Genomic DNA, 17305 nt, shown 5'->3' with positions numbered 1-17305 from the left:
CCTTTATATATGTAAGCGGAAGAATCAGATTTATTGTTTGAGAAAGCACCGAATTTAAAAATATATCTCATTGTTTACATATATAGTCCATATTTTCTATTAAATTAATATAATTTTTTCTCTTTATGAATAAATAATTTTTAAATATATAAGTAATCTAAAGATATGTGATTATTATTATTAGAATTATTAAATGTTATTGTTGTTAAAATAAAATTTGTAAAAAATAAAACAGTAAATTTTTATTCAGAGATGAACTAAATATTTATAACACCTTTGTATTTTTTATATCAGATTTTCGAGAATACAAAGTAGGAGACATATGTTACAGTTAATCTTGATTAATTTATTTTATACAGAATAACATCATTTTACAACTCTACGAAACACAGAATATGATCAGTATTTCATTAAATAAATCCATCGCTTAATTTTACATTTCGTGACAAGAACTCTTTCTTTTCTAGTATCAAGTTGCAAGATAAGCGCAGCATTCGATAAAACTTTGTCTTTTTCTAATCATATTTTTTTCTCATGAGTCAATTACAGAAAATTTATTAACTATACTTGCACAGGTACGAAACTACAATCATTTTTACCCATGCACATAAATGTACAAATAATGCTATAGAAATTTATTTAATATATATTTAATTAGCAAAAAGAATTTGACTTTCTATTAAATATATTTAATATATTTAATAGAATTTAATATATATTTAATATATTTAAATATATTTAAAAATTTTGTTTTATCTGGCAGTTTTCTTATAGTTCTTATAATACTTTTGTGCGAGAAAAGAGCAAATTGTATCTCTATACAGAATGTTAAATTAAGAAAACAGATATTTAAATCTAATTTTTTAATAATAGGTAATAGCTAAAATAGACAAATGTTTTGATAAAAAAATGAATCACTATGTCGATTGACTATGAATGTATAACTCTCTACATTTTTTATAAAATAGAAAACGTAAGCCTGCTGCATTTTTTTAAAATATATTTTTTTACACATAATATATTTACGATTGTTAATATACTTTTTTTACAATATACGCAAATATATGATGTTATGTAAACCATTTTTTATTCGTGGGTTCCTTAATCAATTGAAAGTTGAATTTGCTTTAGTGACAATATCGAAAAGGATTAAAAACTATTTGGTGGTAAGTTATTATAATCATCTGTTGATTATTATGGATTGTAAGAAAGCCTATATACCCAGTCAGCAAAGTCTATTCGAACAGATATTGCCAAACGTCTGCTACAAATTTTTCTCAGCAGAAAGACTGCAGATTGTATACAAAATCTGTTACATCAGATGATGATAGCAGAATGTCAGCAAAAATGTTACAAAACCTGCTGACATAATTTGACAGCAGATCAGTAACAGAAACCGAGTAGGATTTGCTCGAAATTATTACAGCAGATTGGCGGCAGAAACCGAGCAGGACCTGCGCAACGCAGTTTGATATCAGATTGACGGCAGAAATCGAGCAGAATCTGTATAATGCAGTTTGATGTCAGATTGGCGGCAGAAATCGAACAAAATCTGCGCAGTGCAATTTGATGTTTGCCACTATGCGGCATGTTTCTTCATATATAAACTCGTACTCAAAATTCATCTACAGTGCATATAAAGTGTGGCCAGTGGCTTAATGAAGCTTGTCAGTTTAATACAATAATCTGATACAATCCCCATAAGAGATTCAGAATATTAGACTGATTTTTGAAATTGAAAATGCGCTGCGAGTTGACTCGATATTGCAGTGATTTCGGGATTTTGCCTAATAAATTTATTAAAACATAAGTATTTTTTTTGTCCCAATAAAGCAAATATATATTATATACTTTGCATACCTCATTTACTACTTTTAATAAGCGAAACGAGAAATGTTAAATTGTAATGAAGCATTTAAATGCCGCTATTCCATTTAAATTGTGACAGCAGGTTCTGCTCGATTTCTGCCGACAATCTGACACCAAATTACACTGCGCAGATCCTGCTCGTTTTCTGCCGCCAATCTGCTGTCAACTTATGTCGACAGATTCTGCCGACAGAACAGAAGCTTAATGCGGACACAGATGACACCGTATTTGCTGCCAAGTTCTGAGCGAATCTGCTCGCAAACTGTCAGCAGGCTGCTAACATTTTGTTGACTGGGTATATAGCTGAAATGTTTACACACTCTTTGCATTTCTTCGTATCGTACAAGATGATTTGGGTTTTTCAATATTTTGAGTTTCACCTCTTACAGTGAAAGTAACAAAATATCTTTTGGTACGATCCAATTTTTTAGTCGGAAGAGCAATTACTTGCTTTTCTTCTCCGTGCGTTACTTCCATCTAAAAAATAAAAATAGAAGAAATAACGACTAGAAAAAGCAGAATGAACTATAACCTGCAATACTCACACAAAAAGCTATGAAACTCTTTGTAAGTTATTTATTGTTGTCAAATTTGGATTTAGTTACATAATTTAAATTTGTAACTAAATTTCTTTATTGAACAATGTATTTTTTGTTTATATTTTTTAGAAAAGCTGTTTTTACTAGATTTTTGCAAAATTTCTATATGTTTATTATTTACCGTCATTTGTCCTTTGCCGCGACTTTCTATTTTCGGAAGATGATCCGCTTGATCTAGGGCGCCTCCACCCACTGCAATTATAATCTACATTTACACTAGAGAAACTGACTCTTTTCGGACTCTGCACACATATAGACAGCAAAGTTTCAAAAATTAAGCAATTTCTATAGTTTTTCGATATTACATTTGTACAAGTAAAAGAAACATGGACTGTCTTTAAGTCTAATTATTGAAATACCTTGTATCGATAATTAATTAATATATGTGTATAAATAATAATAAATTGAAAAACATATTTTGAAAGCGATATACTAGTAATATGATATACTAGCCCAATAATATTTTAACATACGATATGTATATACTGGAATACAAGTATAAGCACTAGTCGCATGATGGCAGCGATGAGTCTTTTGTGTACATTGCTTAGCTTCCGTACAAAAATCTGAAGTAGTAGGTCTTCCTTGCAGTCTTCTTAATTGTTCATATAAAAACGCTTCAAATTGTCTAATAAAGATATAATGTTAAATCATAGCAATAAAATTGTAAATTAATTATTAACAATCACCTGAAAGTTAATGGTCGATCGTATTTGACAACACCTAGGGTGGGTCCAGTCATACCTGATCTATGAAAAGCTTCCACCTGAAAAAATCACTCTGCAAACTTCACGAAATATATACTACGATAATGAAAATAATTCTGATAGTATCGGTAACATTTGCTTTCCTCTCTGGTAAACAATATAAGAGAGAAAGATGAGAAGGTTTACCATCCAGACAGGGTCGCTGCTGGTATATAGGCGCCTTTTGAGGAAAAAAAGATTTTCTCCAAAAAGGATTTTGATGTTCCCCTCTCCCCATTAATATTTTTATTTATCAATTTTTTTAATAAAAAAAACAAGTGCATTTTTAATAAGATATTTTTTAAAATAATTTGTTTAAATATCTTTAAAAGGGATGTAATTTTTCATTTTTGCTCCTAGTATACTAAAATGATTCAGCACGGCTCTATGTGTAAAAATTTTAGAGGAATCAGAAAATAAACAACTATCTGATTGGTCAATGATCTTAGATTTTATGATACGGTTTCTTTAAATTGATATACAGTACTAGTTTTGAAAAAAGTTATATCTGACATTAACGGGAAGAGGAGGACGTCAAAATCCTTTTTGTCAAAAGGCACACAGTCTTACCTGTCGTTTGACTAGGACATGCTCGTTCGCTCTACCGTGACGAATCTGCAATCTCTTCAGTTCCATTAATTGGAAAAAGATCTTCCTCTCGAGATGATAACGTCGCAAACTAATTTGTACGTCCCTAGTGATGGTTTCCATATTAAGGGCCTGCTGTTTCGCAGTATTTGGGCAACATCTCACATTTTGTCTACGCGGAATTCTCGACACTCTAGGACTCGGTTCTATTCCACTATCTCTACCTCCGCTATCGTGACGTTGCTTCCTCCACAATCGTTCCCGATGACCTTCGTCGGAATTCTCGATTGTAACGAAACGATTAGTTGTTATCAACGATTGCACCTGATGATAATAATATTATATTGATATAGACAGATATGATTAATATAGATTAATAAATTATTATTATATTATTTTGTTAGAAATTTTTAAATTACCCGAGGCAAAGAATTGATCCCGGAAATTCTAGATGCGCCTAAGACTGCGCTAGGAGTTTCTTCCTCACTTGTACTTGGCAAAACTCGCATAACACTAATTTCATTGTTCTCCTCATGCTCCGTCATGCTCCTCATGTCATGTTCTACATCCTTCCCGAGAGCTGCTCTGATCTCCTGCTCAACCGCTTTGCCTTCATCCCATTCTGGACTATCTATTACCGCGACTATCGCCTTTTGATACGAGGAAAGCTTTTCGGAACTTTCATACAGATGTCTTGTTAACATTTTCGAAGATCTGCTTGTTCGCCTTCCTGTGGATGGTCTTGAGTGTTTCATTTTCATCAGTTTTGAGGATTTTGGAGAACTCGAAGAACTGTCGTCATAGCGAAAATCTTTGCTTTCTAAAATTCTTATCTATTAGAGAAGTCGAAGGGTTGATGATACTGTTGATGATTTGATACACACATACTATTAAAAATTTACCTCTTTCATCCTCTGGTTCTTTATCGTCCTCTTGAGCATAATCCGATTTCTTTTCATGAAACGAGTCCGTTCTTCCCTGGGAAAGAGTCTCTTCTATATTCAACATTGACGTTCTCGATTCCGTCGATGATAAATCTATGGATTTCTCACACGCAGAATCATCCAAATCCCTGTTGTCAATCGATTCGGTTAGTGTTTCCATTTTTTGCTTTTTATCAATATAGCTATTGTTGTCCAAATCATCATCTTTCAAATCGCTTGTAATTTCATGTGCATCGGATTGTTTTGAAGACAACGTCTTGGATACTTCCGCAGTTTTCAAATCTTTAGAAATAAATAATTTTTCATTCTCCTTTCCTTCTAAAATACCAAGATTTTCAATAGGATTGGATTTGGAAACATTTATATAAGATAGTTTGTCAGATGTCTTGTCTTTGTTTGCTTTTTGCCTTATATGTAACGTATCGTCGCTCGGTGTTGTGTCTTTGAATGTATTTAATTTGTCTAAAAAAAGTCAGATTATTATAGTCAGTGTCAGTCAAATATATATTTATTAAGTGTATCTATAAATTCTTTTCATTAAAAAAATTTAAAAAATTAAAAAAAATTTTTTTTAAGTAATATGTCTTCACTCATTAAATCTTCACTCAGAAAGCTATAAATATCACTACAAATTTAATTGTTGAAATATTCTCTATTTTTGTCCATTACTTTTCATTTTTTATTAGACAATATATGTGATTTATTTTATAATAATAAATATGTTCAGATTCTTACCTTGTATTTTATCATTGATTTCTTCCTGTCGTGTCTCTTTGCATATAGGAATATTAGTTTTTTCATCTTGGACTTCTTCATCAGTTTGGGATCTTTCTTGCGTTACCCGCTGCAATTTTTCTTTATCTTGTGCAACCGTTTTGTGCGATGAGATCATCTTGTTCTTATCGAAAGAACTAATATCTCTGGAAGCTTCCTTTGTACCCTCCGTTTCTATTGTTTTGTTTTTTGAAGCATCAAGATTCATCTCTTTTGTCGTTTTTACATTTGACTTTGGAGTGTCAGACGTCTGATCCTTATGAACCATTGCTGTGACAATCACTTGTTCCACGGTTTCCTGACTGGTGCTATCCGTCGTGTCTTGTTGATATCGAGATTCCATCATTCTCTCGTTACCATCTTCGTCTTCTTCATGTGTTTTTGAAAATTGCGCTGGCTTCTCTTCCTTGTCTAGCGACTCGTCTCGATTTACTATGTCTTCATTATCAGACGTTCTCGACTTGACGGATCTGGACATTTTTTTACGTTTATGCATTTTAGTTAGTTTTGTTTCTTTTGTGCATTCTCGTGGAGTTTTTGACCTTCTTCCAGATACCACTTTCTCGCATTTTTTTTCCAGCGACTTTTTTACCACAATCACCTCCAAGCTATCGTCGCTTACGCTTCGATCGTCATCGTCTTCCTTTCTCAAATTATCTTTGTCTTTCTCTTGCCGCTTTTTTGTTTGTCGATGTATAATTTCCTCAGTTTTATCGCTATCGTAAGAATAGCTGCAACTGCCTAATTCAGCCGATGAATCTGAACATTCATATTTATGTCTTGTCGACCTTCGTTTACATCGCTTTCTACGTATATTGCGCTCACTATTGATGCTATTATCTTCGTACCTACTAATTTAATTTGTGTTTACACGCAATTATAATCGTTATTAAATACAAGAAACGTTTAAAGAGTAATACAACTTGCCATCAATATATATTTTAATTATTTTTTAAATTTACATTTAATAAGCAAAAACTTTTTTTTTTAACTATTTAGAAGAACACTAAAATTTTTTAATCAAGAGTCAAAACTTCATCAAATATTTATATCGACATTTTGAAACTAGATTGCCTTTTTACAAAGATGATAGATAGATACATAGATAGATTTTCAGATAATAAAGTAAATTTTGGAGTAAGAAAATTTTTATTTTAACATTATATTTTAAACGTGTCTCTCTTCTCGTGTTTTTCTGTTTTATTAATAAAAAAGATTATTTGTATATTTTACCGCGCGGATTCGCTTCGAGCTCTCCTTTCATCCCTTTTTGAGGAAGTCTTCGACAATTGCACTTTCTCTTCGCTGAGACTTCGACTGTCTCGACGAGCCAACTTTTTCAAATTACTTTTTCGCCGGATCCTTCTTTCTATCCATCGTTCCTCATAGTAGAGTTCGGGATCTTTATGTGCTGGGTTTCGTCTGCAAGGACTACTATCGCTCGCGGTGCTGCTTTCGCTATGTTTCACTCGAAACTTTGCTGTAAAAACTAAAATTGTTTCAATTGCATTTACTTTGCTAATATTTTAATAAATTATTAAATACAAAAATATTAATCCTTAAGTATCTTGAATTGTATTATATTTCCACTATTATAAGATTATATATAATATAAATAATCAATAAGTAATAATTTTTCTATATTTTATAATATCCACAACAATTTATTATTATTTTAAATAAATTTTTTAACCAGCCAAATTAGTTAAATGTCTATACATGGTAATTCAAAACAACCGGATGTGCTTGAAATGTTATATTCTTGAGCGATTTCTAAGACGATTTTTCCTTTTGCAAAATTTTATCCAAAGCTTAGTTTTTGAGTTATAATTAAAAAAATAGTTAGCTACTTATGAGAGAGAGAGTCCGATACAGCGGATAGACAGGGATAAGCTACACATGATAAGACTAACGCAACATTTGACAGTTTCATTATGTGTTGCGCGTCCCTGCGTGTCCGCTATACCGGATTCGTGAGTAACTGATTATTTTCATTACTCAAAAACTAAGCTTTGGATAACATTTTGCAAAAAAAAAAATTATCTTAGAAATTGCTCAAGAATATAATATTTCAAGGACATTGGATTATTTTGAATCACCCTATATTAATCGTATACTTATAATTTCTGACCTTTGTTCGGTGCAATCTTGTGCGTTTTCAGTTGCTGCGCCATACTACCGCCGTGCATCTGAATCAGTTTCGCGCAATCTCTGTGTCCTCTATAAAGAGCCGCATCCAACGGGGTCATCGAGTTACCCTTGCTAGTTCTGAGAACAGCGTTAATTTTTGCGCCGTGATCCAAGAGAATTTTGCACGCGTCCAAATGACCGTGCAAGGCCGCAACATGAAGAGGCGTCTTGCCATCGTGCATAGCGACGTCCAATGTGCTCGGTCTCTTTTTCGCTAACCATTTTATCAACTCAATCCTACCGGATGCGACTGCCTCATGTCCAATGCCTGTGCCTCGTACGGTTTTAGCGTGAAGCGAACCGCCGTGTTGTGTCAAAGTCTTCAAGGTTTCCAACTGGCCCTTAGCCGCAGCGCAAAGCGCTGGTCTAAAAGATGTTAGTTTTTGATTAATTTTGATATTTTACTCTAAAGTTGATACAGTGGTACTAGTATATAAAAAGAATCAATATTTGTAAATAAAGATTGTTCGTAATATCGTAATCTTACGTTCTGCCCTTTCGGTCTTGACGATTGGGATCTGCTCCGAGTTTAAGAATAAGAGCAGTCGCGTCAGCATGTCCTAAAGTAGCAGCGTAGTGTAACGCGGAACAACCGTTATCATCCACATGGTCGAGGTGAGATCCACACAAGTTGACTAATACTTCGACGCATCTCGCGTGGCCTCTAGAAGCCGCGCAATGAAGCGCTGTCAGTCCGTCTTTGTCCGAAGTTCCTGCGGCCGCCGACCCACCGGCTCTAAATCAAAAGAAAATTAATGAATCTTTAACTCTTTTTTCACGTTATTGTTTTATTATTTCAAAGATTGAAACCAAACATTGAAACTAGTACAAGACTCACTGAGTTTATTTACAACTTATAATTTTCTCTAAGTTCGAAATTGGAAAGTTGATCTTTACTGAATGATTAAGATTAAGATGATTTTTATAGTCATTTACCTTGCCAAAGCCAATACGGCTTCCACACTACCCGCACTTGCCGCCCATAAAATCGGTTGTCGACCATCCTCATCTTTGGCATTCACATCCGCACCGAATTCGAGAAGCGTTTGTAAAACCTTCAAACCGACTTTCTTGGGAACTGCGAGTTCAGCCGTGGCGGCCGCGCCGCAGCATTGAGCAGCATAATGAAGAGGTGATCCGCCACGTAAATCAGGGGTGGAAGGTTGCGCGCCAGCCGCCAAAACTAATCGAACGCACTCTGCTTCTCCGCAAACTGAAAATTATTTCTGTCTTTAAAATTTTTTCAAGATACTTTGAAAATCTGAAGAAAGGTGTTTTACGCTATTTTTCAACTACGATTTCTTTGATCAAGTTTGATTTAACCGGTTCAGGACGGGCGTACTATATATAGTAACTCGAATATCTCGAAAACAGATTAATATTTTTTAATGAATAAAGTATCATTTTAATCAGGATTTTAGACTCTACATTTTGATGTATGTCATCACCCATTTCCATCATACTTGCAATTTTCGACTTTTTAGGGTCGCGTTCGCTTATATAGTCATTTAAGGGGGGAGCCTCGTATGAATCGCTAAAACAAAGGTGATTTTTAGGAATTTTTTTTTAAGAAACAATGCAACGGATTTTTTTAAAACTTTTTAGTGTTTTATAACATATATTAAAAAGTAAAAAAAAATTTTTTTTGTTTAAAAATAATTGATTATAGAGCCACTATAAACAAATGTTGACGCAGTCTCATCACTGGAGTTGTGAATTGGCGGGAGTTGTAGCGTCTTTTGCATTCGTTTAAAACCAAAAAAAAAAAAAAGTTTTTCTTTTCTATGAAATTATCTAGTCGATGAACCTAAAAAATAAGTAAAAAGTTGAAAATTGAAAAAATGGCAACACTTTAAAAAAAAATTGCGATTTTGACCCACAAAATGTCACCTTATTTATGCAATAAAAATTGTTTAAATTAATTATTTTACTAATTTTATAGGTTCATCGACAATTTATATTATTAAACTACATGTATACACAGGGACAACTCGATTGATCGAATAGTTTTTGAGTAATCTTTCCCGCCAATTGCCAAAAACTGGTTTCGAGAAAAACGCGTTTAAAGTTTTCGGTATTGAAAAGTAAAAAAGAAAAGTGTAACAACAAGTTTAAAACTGAGGCTCCGATTTCCTGCTTCTTCGAATTTCACACTTTGCTTGCACTCTCCAAATTGCACTCTCAAATAAGTACTTCCGAAAACGCGCCAAAAACAGTTACAAATTCTATAATCTTATATCTTATGGTACCGTTGACCAAGCGCCCCGCCGCGCGCTTGTATATCTGCGCGCAAGAAATAGGCTGTGGACTCCTTAAAACTTCGAATTTTGTTTTGTAACTTTGGGAATATATTTTCTACATGGATTGCTATTGATTAAAGCAAAAAAAAATTTTTCAATTTTTTTAATCGGTTACACGAGGCTCTCCCCTTAATAGAATTCAAAAACTTTTCTTAATTTATTGTTATTGTTGAGAAAAGATAAAAATTTTATTGAGAATAGTATTAGAGAATAATAGTAGAGAATTTTATTGAGAATAGTAAAAAAAAGAAAAAATTAATTTCTTTGATGAAAAGAGTTCGATACATCATGTCTTCTAATTGTAACGTCAGGCTCTGTGTAAGTGATTGTTTTGAGGTTTATCACACAAAAACAAACTTTTAGTGCATTGTTATTTACTAAAATTATCATTTCGAATATAAATTTAAAAAAAAAAACCCGTCCTGAAAGGGTTAATCTTTCCTTAGCAAAAAAAAATTGGAAATCATCATTTATCGCAACTTTTCAACTTTCAATATCATACGTTGTTGTAACTCAACTTAAGATTTTATTAATGTAAATTTTATCGAAAATAAATTAAAGAATACAAATTTATTATTTATATGATGGCCTAAAATTTAATTTGCAAAAGACTTTTTTTTCTATTATGATTCGAAATGTATTAACATTTTCATTAAGGAAAAATTAATTTTAAATTGGTCAAACAATCTTATTCAAAATAATGTGCAAGTGGACATCGTTTCAAGTGCAAGAAGTTGGACCTTATAAGTATTGTACATCGTTTGATAATATGTTAATCTTTTAATGTCACAAAATTATGGTGACATTGTTTCAAAATTGCTGATACTTTTGCACGGATAGGACGGGTAGGATCGAGGATATCGTGCTCTTTCTTAGAAGGTCATTATCTGCGATTATAATTAAAGCTTCTTTCGGAGCTGGATAACGTATAAAATGCAATGCTTATCGTCTTCCGATCTTTGAGGAGACGAGAGGGTGTAATGGTCAAGTAAGGTTAGTAGGTCACTCTAGTGACGTCATTCCGGTTTGCCAACGATCACGCGAAAATACATATCGCGATTATTTGACCATAGAAGTCCTTGAGTTTTATATAACCGAAAATTTATGATTCTGTAAAAATGTGCCATCATTTATCTATAGTAGAATTAACAGATACATAAAAAGAATTTATTAATGTGTCGAACAGAAAGAAACGGAAATTAATACGAGCTAATATAACTGTGTGTGTATGTGTTCGCGCGTGCGCGGTATGCGTGCGCGCGCGCACATATACATTAATTAAATCTGTGACTGATATATTTATTTATTATTTGAAAAACATATTCATTGTGATATATAATAATATAATATGTGATCTACTTGGTGCAATTTTAAAAATATTAAAAGTAGTACCAGTAGCCCAATGAAGAACACTGTGTCCTTCTAGATCCTTAGCGTTTACATCGGCGCCGTTTGCTAAGAGAACCGCAACCAATTGAGTATCACCGGCGATAACAGCCAGATGAAGCGGTGTGTGTCCTTCGGCATCAGGAGCATTTACCAATTCCGGTGCCGCCGCAGCAACGGCACCACCAGTTCCCGCGTCCATGCAATAATGGAGAGCGTTTCGCAATGTGCGATCCCTATAAGCGATCGTTTCCTCTTGTTCCTTCAATAATCTCAATACTCTTGCTCTGTCGCTCTGTTGACAAGCATGCATCAACGGTGTCGCTCCGATGTATAAAATTCTAAAACAATATTTTATTTATTAAGCAGAAAACAAACGTTTGTACAAAAAGATTTATTCTACATTTTTTAAAATTTCCTCTATGTGAAATCCCCCTGGACTACCTAATATTATTAACTCCATATTTATAACATGGCAATTATTTGAGTATATATCATGTGGAATTGTCTTCATCAAATAGATTGATTTGCGAACGAAAATAGAAACGCAAATTTAACTAACATAAGTTCGGAACAAAATCAATATTCTATATAATGGCATGTCCGTACTTGTAAGGCCTCTTTTTGCGATGATCCTGATGTTGTACAGCGCAAGGTGGATTCTGTGACCACGTCGCACGTGGTGATTTACTTTTGGCACAATAATTCGGATACGATGTCAGCGGAGGCAGGGACACGTCGACTACACGTTCCACTTTCTTCAATTGAGGCTTCTCCTGCGACTTTAGCGGGATCGGTGGAGTCTTAGTGTCCATGCCCGTCTCTGGCACCTACTCACGACTACTCCGACCGGTTGTGCGGAAGCATCTTTGGACTCTTCGACCTCGGATCAAACTCATCGTGTCGAAGAGGACGCCTCCGCCTAAGTAGTACTTGGAAAGAATTTTATAGTTTATTGTAGACGCATAGAGTAGTATTTAAAATATAATATTAAAGAAAAAAATTCACAAATACTCATTCTAATCAGGTTTAATTATCTTTATTTTTTTAATTATGTAAAGGAACAAAGTTTGATTTTTATAAAAAAATCTCTTTTTACTAAAACGATTGTTTGTAGTATTGTACATCTGATAAAATAATTTTGCTATATATAAGCAGAATAAAGATTATATATGACCAAAATCGATAATTAAATAGTCATAACTTGGATGTCAACTTTATATGCATATAGATAAAATAGCGCATATAAGTAAATAAATAATATTTTGATATTATCTCCGAGCGTTCATGTTTCAGAACACGCAGCAATAAATGGAACTATTGTAAAAATAAAACTATCGATTTATACGTCTTTCTAAACGTGAAGAACGCTGCCGTGAAATCTATAAGAATGGTAAATCCGTATCCTGAAGAGTTGCCCCATTAAGTGTGACCCAAATTTTCAGATGTAAATCAAAGTTACTGACTCAGTTACTGACCACGTGGTAGACTGACCAGGTCACTTGCTACCATAGAAACCAACGGCCACAATACGCGGCTACCTATAAAGAACTGTAACGGCTGATACGGCACGGCAAGGTCACCACGTGTCGAATTCTAATCTTCACTTAGCGTAGATCATTGAAAAGCTGTCAAGCAACTGATTACCTAAAACACCTAGGGCTGTTTAGCCTTGATATATGCAAAATACATAGATTTTTTAAATCCAGTGTCACAATTGGGATAAAAACATCAATGTCTTTTCTGAAGCCTAGCTTCTTCAATTTTCTTTCGCTACAATTTTATATTGTTCATGTCATGTTAATACTATTTTTTATTGTAAACATATAATGGACTAAAATGAAATAATTAGAAATCAGTTTTATAAAGCAAGTTTTCATTAGCTCTATTTATCAATATATTGGGGATAAGTTTCTTAATTTTAAATAATTTTATAAAACTTAGAATACTTATTTTCAATATGTGATCTCCAAATAAATATTATCTAAAAAAGGAACGCGTAAAAGCGAGAGTTTTAAATTTGAGATAAGAATAAATATTTTTCATATCGTTCAATATAATCCTTCCGTTCCCACTGTAGTCATATAATTACGTATTTAAAATTATGAAAATATTATTGCCATCTATATTTCTATATCTGTGAATATGTATTAGTTCTTTTTAATCTTGTATACATGACTCTATATATAATAATTAATATTAAAAAATTATAATTTTCTTGTAATATTTTACTATAAATGGATCCATTAACCAAAAATAAGAGAAAAGGTTTTTTTTGGGTATAATAACTTTACAATGTAAATTATTGTACATAGTTGCAATAAAAATAAAATTTGTTGCTAAATAGTAATAAATAAAAAAGTCCTTAAACGTTTTTAAAACGTCAAAATTTTTTATGAATGATTTATTTGTTATGTAATGTACACAAAAATATGAACAAATATATTTTTGTAGCTATTAAATAATTTGAGAATGAAAGGAGTAAATATGTTAATTTTTAAATTTTTAAAAGATTTGTTTCTATTAAGATAAAATCTAATTAAAATTACATACTATGAATAATATAGTTTTGTCATTTATTTACTCCAGAAATTTAGAAATTATTTTTAATTGTTAATTGCTTGAACAGTATAAACAGACGATTCGAAATTTCAGTTGAAAAATGTCGTTTCTGTAATTGATCAAATCATGCTCAAAAGGATGGAATTTTATATTTCTTGTGTAGCTTATAGACTTACGATACATACGTGCAACGAACTCAAGTCGTAACACAGCGATGACTGGAAATCGTTATTTCGTTGATTCACCATGCCGCACTTCGATCGCTATTACTTCGTTAATAATTCGGCGAGACCTTCGTACATCGTGATTGTGTTGCATCGTTAATATTTAACAATAACACCTTCGTCTTTGCGCTACATATTTTGTCATGCCTGGATATCACGTGTTTATTGTTTACAAAATCCAAATTAATAATCAATTGAAATGCATAAATCATACACTTCCGACAAAAAAGAGAAATAAAATAAATGCATATCTATTTTTACTCTATGAAATAAATTTCTTATATATGACTTTTTTATACGATTAATGATATATATATATACACACACGCACGCGACCGCGCGCGCGCACACACACACACACACACACACACACACACACACACACAAAAGTAAATAAAATTTACACAAACAAAATAAAAAGTAATCAAATAAAAATCAAAAGGAGCGTAAAGAGCCACAATGCAAGTTCTTCATGCGAAAGTTACTGTATTCTCATTTAAAAGTATTTACAAACATTTCTGCCATCAGGCCTTCCTTAGTGTACAATATTAACAGAAGAATCGCATGCAGTAATTATAAAAATAAAAAGATGTGGATGATATTTTTCAAATCCATTCCGCGGATATATTGTTCGGATTATTAAAATGAATTGTTAATATTGTGATAAAGACATGCTACAAGCAAACACATCTGTCCAGAAGGAATGAAATGGAAGAGTGAATAACTATTGAAACTTATCAGTCAAAAGTTAAAATGTTAATGACTATTGATTAACTTTTTAATTTTTGACTGATAAGTTTCAACAGTTATTCACTGTTCCATCTCGTTTCTTCTGGATTTTCCGGAATGGATTTGAAAAATATCATCCACATCTTTTTATTTTTATAATTATTGCGTGCGATTTTTCTGTTAATATTGTAAACTGAGGAAGGCCTGATGTCAGACAGAAACATTTGTAAATACTTTTAAATGAGAATACAGTAACTTTCGCACGAAAAACTTGCATTGTGGCTCTTTACGCTCCTTTTGATTTTTATTTGATTTTATTAATCACTTGAGCCTTTCACATCATTTATAAAAAATAATGTTAGAAAATTTCAGGTAATCGAATAATTGGGACAATTAGGATATCAAGATTGAACGCTAAATAGTTCGGATCATTCTAATTGAAGATATATTCGAAGAGTTTAAACTGTTCTAACATACTTATAAAAAAAAAACAAATTTTTGAAGATTTTTATCACTATTAACGAGTTGTAAAATCGTGCGCGCACGTGTACATGTAGCCTACTCACACACGCACAGTGAATTTGTTTATTGTAGCCTCATATCAAAATAGTAAGGACCAATTTTCTAAATTGCCTTTTATTAAACGAAAATACGTAAACAGTGAACTTGACTTCTACATCGAAATTACTAAACTACAATAAACAACTTCAGTTTGTTGTAATAAATTGAAAGTATGTATACGAGTAATTGGTTTTATTAGTAAATATCTAAAAAAGTATTGAGTTTAGGTTGCATGTGTTCGGAATAACTTTAATGTAAAATGTTACGTTTTTTTGAATCCGGAAGTAAAATATACTCTTTTCCATTCAAAAAAACACAGTTGCCCTTGAAATAATCTTGAAAAACATTGCTTATGAAATTTTCAAGGTAGCAACTTTTGACCCCCTCGAAACCCTTAAACTTTTGTCTAAAACTTTTTTTTGTAAAACCCTTAGTATTCTGTATATTTTAAATGTGCATTTAAAATGGGACACTCTGTATATACGTATATAATATTTATCTCATTTGCATTTGTTACGGACTTACAAATATGCTTACAAATATCTTCTCAATGTGATTGTAGAAACGCATTTTTGAATACTTTCTTGCACACTTTATATTCTGCTTCGTTTTTATTAGGAAATTCATTAGAATAATTATTAATAAACTCCAATAAAAGGCTCTCTATTAATGTTCCTTAAACTGTAATATGAGTCAATAAGTTATAAGTGCGTGTTATTAATTTATGAATAAATGCTGTGTTGCTTAATATTTGTCGATAGATTACATGACTAAATTTATATTATTAGATTATAGTAAACTCATGTTATAAAATATTTAAAAAAAAAAACTAATTTTTGTTGAATAGAAAAATATAGAGACCTCTCTTTTTGTATTTTTTTTTTACATTTATATTTTTTAAAAATCTTGTGTATTTAAACTAATGAAATATCTTTGAACAATAAAGTTGAACAGAAAAATATATTTTAAGCAAAGGTTAGAAATAACAACATAAATTTACGCAATTAGTAAAAATTTACATTAATTTCAAGCATTGCATATTAATTAAAAATAAAGTAATATAAATTTTGATATATAAAACAAAGAATTAAACAGATACATTGTTCTGTTTCCATTTTAATTTCTTCTCTAAGAAAGAAATGCTTTTTTGATAATATGTCTCTAATAATACTATGTTATAAATTTTAGCCAATTTCTTGCACTTTTGTCATGAAGGATTGTTCTGTAGTAAATTGAGTACGCTGAATATAAATCTGACCTCAAAAACTGTCACGTCAGGTTTTCAAGAAAATAAGAGTTTCAAACCCCCCCCCCCCCCCCCCTACGCGTTTTTGATCACATTGATAAATTCGTAACGCATGAACCAGACGTGCCAACAACTTCAAAAAGATCTGAAATCGAAGCTTGAACCTTTGTCTTTATTTTAAAAAGTCAGAAACTTAAAATACAATTTCGTGGAAGCCACTCTCAGGGGGATGAAGTACTGTCACAAATTTATACAACAAGGGTGAAATGTGCAGCATGGATAAATGGATATTTTTTTCTATAATCTTCATTATTTTCTGAGCCTGCCTCTAACAAGAATTACCCAGAAATTACCCAGAAATTTGTTGAGTGTGAGATATAATTTTGCTATTTTATTATGACAGTGCTTGATCCCCCTGTAAGGATGGTATTCACGAAGTTGCATTTTAAATGTCTAATTTCTTCAAATAAAGACAAAGATTCAAGTTTTAATTTCAGATCATTTCGAAATTGCTAACACGTCTGGTTCATGCGTTACGAATTTATGAATATGATCAAAAACGTGTTTTCTTGGAGTTTAAACCTCTA

At 32.1% G+C, this 17305-nt stretch overlaps 1 protein-coding gene across 5 annotated transcripts in view; it reads right to left on the bottom strand.

Annotated features, from left to right (window-relative positions):
- Positions 1-325: 325 nt before the first annotated feature.
- LOC105671649 (inversin-A) overlaps positions 326-17305 on the bottom strand; it is a 17872-nt gene continuing 892 nt past the window's right edge. Inside the window, exons 2-16 of one of the 5 annotated variants that reach the window (XM_067352564.1) lie at positions 15998-16153; positions 12006-14329; positions 11403-11737; positions 8647-8923; positions 8198-8446; positions 7652-8076; positions 6754-7009; positions 5482-6371; positions 4705-5064; positions 4222-4622; positions 3785-4126; positions 3158-3234; positions 2942-3096; positions 2590-2673; positions 326-2346 (exon numbers count right to left, since the gene is read on the bottom strand). In XM_067352564.1, coding sequence (XP_067208665.1) covers positions 2297-2346; positions 2590-2673; positions 2942-3096; positions 3158-3234; positions 3785-4126; positions 4222-4622; positions 4705-5064; positions 5482-6371; positions 6754-7009; positions 7652-8076; positions 8198-8446; positions 8647-8923; positions 11403-11737; positions 12006-12211 — 4107 coding nt within the window. In that variant the 5' untranslated portion in view covers positions 12212-14329; positions 15998-16153 and the 3' untranslated portion in view covers positions 326-2296. The remainder of the gene's footprint in view (positions 2347-2589; positions 2674-2941; positions 3097-3157; positions 3235-3784; positions 4127-4221; positions 4623-4704; positions 5065-5481; positions 6372-6753; positions 7010-7651; positions 8077-8197; positions 8447-8646; positions 8924-11402; positions 11738-12005; positions 14330-15997; positions 16154-17305) is intronic. The other 4 variants (XM_067352563.1, XM_067352561.1, XM_067352562.1 and 1 more) reach the window with 4 other exon arrangements.

Source organism: Linepithema humile, chromosome 3 (genome assembly GCF_040581485.1).
Source record: "Linepithema humile isolate Giens D197 chromosome 3, Lhum_UNIL_v1.0, whole genome shotgun sequence".
Lineage (NCBI taxonomy): Eukaryota > Metazoa > Arthropoda > Insecta > Hymenoptera > Formicidae > Linepithema > Linepithema humile.
Note: the sequence above shows the minus strand (reverse complement) of the source record. Positions and strands in the feature narration are given on the sequence as shown.